Below are 7929 nucleotides of genomic sequence, written 5' to 3'. Positions count from 1 at the left end.
GCTCACGGGCCCAGCCGCTCCGCGGCATGTGGGATCTTCCCGGACCGGGGCACGAACCCGTGTCCCCTGCATCGGCAGGTGGATTCTCAACCACTGCGCCACCAGGGAAGCCCGACTTACTTGTTTTTTAACTAGAAGCCTGTAGCTTTGGAGCCCCTTCACTCATTTCACCTACCGCCCACCCCCGCCTCTGACAACCAGTTAAAACCATTTCTAGGGACTTCCCTGGTGGTCTAGTGGTTAAGACTCTGAGCTCCCAATGCAGGGGGCCCGAGGTCGATCCCTGGTCAGGGAACTAGTTCCCACATGCGTGCCGCAACTAAGACCCGGAGCAACCAAAACAAAACAAAACAAAAACTAGATAACGTCAATTAAATTTTAATTAAAAAAAAAATTTCTGAAAAGTCTCTAAGGTCTCTACTCGAGGTGCTTCCGGTGCCTGAGGGCTTGGGATGAAGAGTTTCTTTCTGAAGGGAGAGAAGGAGGACGGCACAACAGAATTAAGTTTACACCCGTGGGGAGGGGAGTTGAGGAACGGGGGGGACAAGCATGACAGCCCCCAGTTTGCAGGTGAAGGGACTGGGGGCTCAGTTTCCAGAAGTCTCATTTGTTACCAGTCAAAAACAAATGCAAAGCCTTCAGGGGCCCGGGAAGCGCCTCTGTCGTCGGGCCCACCGGCTGGGCCAGCGGCGCTTCTTCCTTTTATTTACGGAGGCCGCTGACAAAGGTGAAAGGCAGAGAGAGGCGCTCTGCGAAAGCGGAGACTAAAATATTGATGAGGGACAGTAATTGCACGTCCCGAGACAGGAGGACAGGCCCTGCCGCTGCCGGGGAAAGGTTCTCCGGGCTCATCAAAGCACTCAGCTCAGCTCTGGGCCTCAGTGTCAGCCGTCCCCAGCCCTGAAACGCCCTCCACATCCTCCCCCAAGTCAAGACCCCCTCCCCCACGAAGCCTCCTCTGATTGCCGCAGCCTGCACTGATTCAGAATCACAGAAACCTCGGAATGTTAGCGGTGGACGGCACCTTTCAGATGAACCAGGTCCCACATTCTCTGGGAGACGAATCCGAGGTCCACGAGGTGGAGTGGCCAGGCTTCCACGCCTCTCTCGCGTGCTTTTCCTCCCTTCGTGCTCTCTGCTCCTTCTAGGGCAAGCCCACCCTCCTCGACTGACTCCTTCAAATCACTCAACAGACACTCCCTCCTCTCCTGCCCTCTGCCTTCAAGATCGAGCCCTGCCCACTTGGCCACCTCAATTCCCAGTCACCCCCCACCCCTCCTCTCTCACCCTTCCATCCACGCCTGGGTTCAGGCCCTGCTCGTCTCTCCCCGAGGGGTTTTACAGAAGACTCGTGATAGCCCCCAGATCGCATCCTCTTGTCCTCGCCCCACGCATCCATCCTCCCCTCCCCACCCCATGCTCGCCACGCCCACCTGGCCGTCCTCACCCACACTCCACGCCCCCCGCCCTGCCCGGTGCCTAGTCCGGGACTAAGTCCGAAGTCCTCAGCAGGGTCCAAAAGCCCTTGTGAGCTGGCCTCTCCAGCTTCAGGGGTCGCAGCTACGCATGAGTCCTACCCCCCGCTTTCTGCCTATTCTCGCCTTAAAGGTATCCCCACAACTGTGGGTCCAGCTGTGTCCCCCAAAAAGATCGGTCCAAATCCTAACCGCCAGGTGCCTGTCTGTGAATGTGACCTGACTTAGAACCCCTTTTTGCGTCCCCCTTATGATCTTTTCGCTGGGGGCAATGGAAAGGGGGGGCTTTGAAACCAAATGTGGCTCCCAGTCTCAGCTCCATCACTTCCCAGCTGAGTCACCTGGGCCAGGTCCCTTGAGCTCTCAGAGCCTCAGTTTCCTTCTGTAAAATGGGGCACCACGTCATCCCGGTATTATTGATAATGTACGTAACTATCTTGCATAGACAGAAGATTCAGGAAAGCCTCAGTTAAAAAAAAAAAAAAAAAAAAAAAAGGAAAGCCTCAACTGATATTACTACAATTCCTATTCCTGGGAGGTCTTCCTTGTCCTTCCAGAGCTCATCCCAGGATCGCCCTCCACCTCTGCCAAGTGTTCCAGGGTCTGCCTCTGGGAGCACTTCCCCCTTCCCTGGCTCAGTAACCCCTTCTCCCAGAGGGCAGGGCTCCTCTCCCGCCCCGCGGGCTGTGAGAGGGCCCAGAGCCCCTGCCCAGGGAGCAGCAGGGAGGCTGGACCTCCCCGGAGACTTCCTTTGTGAGCCAGCCAAGCACCCAACCTGTTGCTTTTAAGGACAGTCCCCCTGCGGGCTCCATCTGCCTCGGGGGACGAGCTGTTTAATGAAGTGAGGGTTGGCTCCCGTGAAGACAATGAATTTTAACGCTTCTGGACACAGCAATCAGACAGAAGCCTACCTACCAGGAAAGGTCAGGAGGGGCTTCAAAATCATGCAGCCCAACCTCCACCGGGGCCCAGGGTGGCTGGGCCGAGGTCTCACAGCTGGTTAGTAGCAGTTAGTCCCTAAACCAGGACCCACTGTGGCTCTGAGTCCTGAGACTCTGAGCAATGTCTTTTATACAAGTTAAAAATATGCAGAGGGAGACAGGAAGTGAGGGGGAAAGAGGAAATGGGAAAGGTGTGTGCCTCTAGTCTAGAAAACCAGCAAGACTTCTCCCTGGGTTATTCAAGGTTCGTGGAATTGAACCCACAAGTCTAAAAAGTGAAAACCCTATTACCAAAATATATTTCCCGCTCCGAGGGGTCAAGTCCTCCTTACCCTACTAATCTGCACTGCCTATGCTTACACTCTTCCCAGAGGTACTCCCTTCTGGGGGGCGGGGGGGTCCAGAAAAAGGGAGGGACGATGACCCTGATGTAGTGAGATCAAAGGAACAGGGTCCCCTGGCCTCCCCCGGGGAGCAAGCCACAAGGTGAGCAGAACCTCAGTTACTACCCCTCCCTGATGTGGCTGGGATGGGAGTTTCCTAGGCTATGTGCTTGGCATTTACAAATCCCGCTGAGGGTGAACCTGAGAAGGCCCCATGGTGACACTGAACAGTGCTGAATAAACAAAGGAATGATGACTGAGTGAGTAGCGCCAATGAATGAAATAGACAGTTCTGATCACAAGCTTAGAAACTGGTTTTCCAATAACTCAGTAACTCATCTCCCCACCCACCCCAGTGCAGCCTCAGGTCCCTCTTTCCCATAATTCTGGATGGGAGAATGATGCCAATGTCATTAACTGGCTCAGGGTCTACAGTTCTGGTCTTGGCGCAAGCCACTATGAACCCTAAGAGAACCACACGGGGCCAGCAGAAGAGGGCCCTCCAAGGGCAGCTGGTGCAAATGGTTCCAACCTGATTTTAAGTCATGGAAGTCTCCGTTCAAAGAAAACCTTGAACAGAACAGCCAGTCTCCAACACAGGTTGAAGCCAAGCTGTTCTGATGGGGAGGGAATGTACACCTCCAACTCCTCTATCCTCCCCAGCAGCCCGAGATGCCTCTGTGGAACCCCAGCTTCCCTGGCACCCATGTGAAAATGCCTCAGCTCATTGTGTGCTGCAGAGAAAATGGAAGGCTAGAGCAAGGGGCATACCCTCGTTCAGTGCCAGGAGCAGTGGCGGCCGCACCAGAGCCCACGCATCCTTGCTCCCAGTCTTGCTCCCTCTTGTTGCCTTTGGTGGAGAGACTCTAAGATGACCACCAGTGATCCCCAAATCCTGATAGTCAATAGCCTTGTGTAATCTCCCTTCCCCCTTGAGTAGGGCTATCCTAGCAACTTCCTACTAATGAATAGAATACAGTAAAAATGTCACTTTTGTGATTATGTCACACAAAATTACAACTTTTATTTGGTCATCACTCTCTCCCTTGATGGCTTTGATGGAGCAAGTTGCCACACTGTGAGCTGCCCAATGGAGATGCCCACTGGCAAGGAACTGAGGGAGGCCTCCAACCAACAGATGGAAAGAACTGAGGCCCTGAATCCAAAAGGCTGCAAGGGACTGAATCCTGCCTGCAACCATGTGAGCTTGGAATTGGATCCTTCCCCAGTTGTGTCTTCTGATGACACCACAGCCCTGGCTGGCATCTTCACCATAACCTGAAAGAGACCCTGAAGCAGAAGACCCACCTAAGCCATGCCCATACTCCTGACCCACAGAAGCTAGGAGGTAATAAATGTGTGTTGCTTTAAGCTGATGAATTTGTGACAACTGGTTACACAGCCCTGGTATCTAATATACTGCCCTAAAGAATTACTACTTGCCTTTTGAAAGAGAGCTCAAAGGGCACTCTGAAAAGTGAAAAGTCAGGCTTTCCCTGCATAACCACCACCTTCACCATTTTCATCATCACAACTGGTATTGCTTCAGGGTCTACTCTATGCCAGGTACTGGGGTTTTAGTGTTTTATATCTATTATCTCTTTTAATCCTACAACAAATGTATGCAGGAGATACTGCTACTTAAGCTCATTTTACTGATGAGAAACTGAGGCCCAGAGAGATTTTTTTAAAGGCACACTACTCCATACCGATAACTCTTTCCCTACACTCTTTCTTAACACCACAGACACAACTAGTTACTGACTTTTCTATCTTTCCATCTAGCTGGTGGGATCCTTAAAGACAGCACTTCTGATCTTTCAAGCAACAAATTTTACTGAGTATCTACTATGTGCCAGGCATTCTGCTAGCACAGCTGAGGATGGGAGGATGAGACAGGAGTCAACAAAACAGCCTAGTGCACGTGCTTGGCTCTCCTAGAGCTCATTTTCTCACGGAGACAGACAGAAAAGACATATGAAACAAGATAATCTCAGAGAAATGTAAGAGGTAAATTAGAGATGGGGAGCTACTTTAGATTTGGGCCATCAAGGGAAACAAGTCTCTCCAAGGTGGTGACACTGCTGCTGAGACTTAAATGAAAGGAAGAAGAGAGCCAGGCAGAGACCCAGGGAAGGAGCATCTGGGTGAGTGGGTGGGAAAGTAAGACACCAAGGCGGGAAGAAGCTTGTTTTCACCTTGTCATATGTCACCAAAATGACACAGAGCTTTGACCTTGCGAATCAGGTGTGGTGCCTGCACCAGCATCAACCAGGAGCTTGTTAGAGATGCAGAATCTCAGCCCAACCCCAGACCTACTGAATCAGATCTACTGAGTCAGGATCTGCATTTTAACAAGATCACCCAGTAAGCTGAATGCACATGAAAATTGGAGAAACTTGCCTACAGCACTCGAAAAATGATTGTTGACTGAATAAATGCCATGCAGATCAGGTTTCTGACTCCACCTGTACCCATAACAGCACCCACACAGCCTCCCTATCCCAAACAACAGGGAGGGTGTCAATTTCACACCCTATGAAGCAGACCAACTGACAACTGTCATCAGAGCGTGGAAGGAGACCACCAACCCACTTCAGGATCAAATCACCCAACAGCTGTCCACATGCAAGTCTTCCACAGCCTTAGTCCCCCTCCACCTCCCACTGCTTCCCCACAGCCTCACATGAAGCTCCACATTCCATAACTCACCTGCAAATGGCTGTCAAACCCACATGGCTGGGTTAAAAATACTCTTCACACTCATGAAACCGCCCCACTGTTAAATCACCTGTAAATCACCCTGTTAAATCACCTGTAAATCACTGTTAAATCAGCTGTAATTAGCAAAAGACGTTAATCCAGCCTTTTCACAGAGAGGGCACCCATCTAAGTTACAATGGCACAGTGTAAGCCAGAAAAGAGGGGGTGAGGTTATGTTATTTCTTCTTGCAAGACCTCAAAGTGATTGCAACTGGATGGTTCCAGCAACATGAGGAGGGCTTTTGTCGCTTGAAGCTGAACTACTCCTAACAATCTATAACCAATACATGCATATAAAAGCAAGTAGACACAAGGTACAAGACCAGCCAACCTCCATGCATCCCACCCCATGGAACTGTGCTGTCAGCATTTGAACATTTTAACACTGAATGTGTAGGTCTATGAGGCATCAGCCTGACCCCAGTGTACCTCCTCTGGGTCTTCATGTGAAAATAGATTCGTGCAGTGTGCAATTGTGTGTTAATTTTTCCTGTTGGAAGTTTATCAAGGAAATCACATTTATAAAACTGGAAACTGCTTTCCTTTCTTCATAGAGTCATCCTCCATCCGGAAGGAAAAGCCAGTGAATCCCAACCCACACTTCAAGATGGTAGAGTAGGTTGCCTTTGAAATAAGACCAAAGCCTGAAAATTGCAGAGAACTAAACTACCATATGTGTCAAGTCGTCAGCACTCACCTTATTTTCCTCTTTATCTAGACTATTAGAAGGATGAAGGAAATAAGAGAAGGAAGATCTTAGCAAAGTCCTAGGCAGAAAGTTAAATGGTGGCCAACCAGCCAGCCAACACAAAACACACTAACACCATCGCATTGGAAGTCCCGGCGGCTCACCATCCAGACAAGAGCAGTGACATCATTAAAGTGGCCTGAAGATGTTCTCTGCCTCCACACCCCTTGATTAGCCACATCACCATCAATGGGACAAGAAGGGAGGGTCTACTGCACCTTTTCATCCCCACTCTCAGCTCAAGTGGGGAAGGGTCTTGTAGCATAATAACGCACTGACATTTGCAATGCAGTGTCATCCATATTGGCAAGAAAGAGGCTTCCACTCCATCTAAGACCCCCCCCCCCATAGAGCAGGGGGAGTAGAGCAGGGAGGGTAGAGCAGGCAAACAATGGCCCACAGGCCAAACCCTTCCTGCTGCCTGTTTTGGTAAATACGTAGTTTTACTGGAAGACGGCCACACCCATTCATTCACTTATCACCTACGGATGGCTTTTGCTCTATAACTGCACAGTTGAGAAGTTGTGACAGACACCATGTGGTTCCCAAAGCCTAAGATGATGTTTAATACCTGGACCTTTAAGAAGTTAGCCAGCCTCTGCTTTAGAAGAACGAGGCAATCTGCATAGCAGGGTAAAAGTACAACGTATTTTCCATTCTGCTTAAAGAAAGGTCAAAATAGTTGGCGGATGACCAATTCCCCAGATCCTGATGTCTAATTTATACGAATTCTGCCTTTATAACACAACAGGATGGACGTCATGAGAGGATGCCAGCCAACCCGGGAAAAACACTATAAATAACAAAGAACCAACACTGCTCCTCTGCTGTGGTTGTAGGTTCAACACTGGAAAAGCAGCAAAAGACTGATACCTCCTCCAAAGTTCCCCTGGAACAAAGGGGTCAGGTAGGGATCAACCCTGACTCCCAGGGTACAGTCTGCAGACTGCTGAGAAATCACAGCCTCTTTGAACTCTGCTCTTCTAGACGTTTCTTCCAGCTGAAGTTAGTCCTCATTTCAAAGCACGGTCTGGTGATACCTCACTGTAGTTCTGACTTGCATTTCTCTAATTATTAGTAATGCTGAGCATCTTTTCATGTGCCTCTTGGCCATCTGTAGGTCTTCCTTGGTGAAATGTCTGTTTAGGTCTTTTGCCCATATTTTTAACAGGATTGTTTGGTTTTTTTGATATGAGTTATCTGTAGTGAGGTGGATGGACCTAAAGTCTGTCATACAGAATGAAGTAAGTCAGAAAGAGAAAAACAGAACTACCAGAGGGCAGACAAGCAGAAGTAAGAAGAACACCAATTCTGAAGCCTGTTGAAGGAAAACCACATTAACAAAAAGACAGACAAAATGAAAAGGCAGAGGACTATGTACCAGATAAAGGAACAAGACACAACCCCAGAAAAACAACTAAATGAAGTGGAGATAGGCAATCTTCCAGAAAAAGAATTCAGAATAATGATGGTGAAGATGATCCAGGACCATGGAAAAAGAATGGAGGCAAAGATCAAGAAGATGCAAGAAATGTTTAAAAATGACCTAGAAGAATTAAAGAACAAACAAACAGAGATGAACAACACAATAACTGAAATGAAAACTACACTACAAGGAA

At 49.2% G+C, this 7929-nt stretch overlaps 2 protein-coding genes across 2 annotated transcripts in view; one reads left to right on the top strand and one right to left on the bottom strand.

The window, feature by feature from the left end:
• LOC102985868 (prostacyclin synthase-like) overlaps nucleotides 1-1703 on the top strand; it is a 12325-nt gene extending 10622 nt beyond the window's left edge. The window contains 1 exon segment of the mRNA XM_024127501.1: nucleotides 1609-1703. Coding sequence (XP_023983269.1) covers nucleotides 1609-1703 — 95 coding nt within the window.
• CHST11 (carbohydrate sulfotransferase 11) overlaps nucleotides 1-7929 on the bottom strand; it is a 226043-nt gene that overhangs the window by 132846 nt on the left and 85268 nt on the right.

This window comes from Physeter macrocephalus, chromosome 6 (genome assembly GCF_002837175.3).
Source record: "Physeter macrocephalus isolate SW-GA chromosome 6, ASM283717v5, whole genome shotgun sequence".
Taxonomy (NCBI): Eukaryota; Metazoa; Chordata; class Mammalia; order Artiodactyla; family Physeteridae; genus Physeter; species Physeter macrocephalus.
Note: the sequence above shows the minus strand (reverse complement) of the source record. Positions and strands in the feature narration are given on the sequence as shown.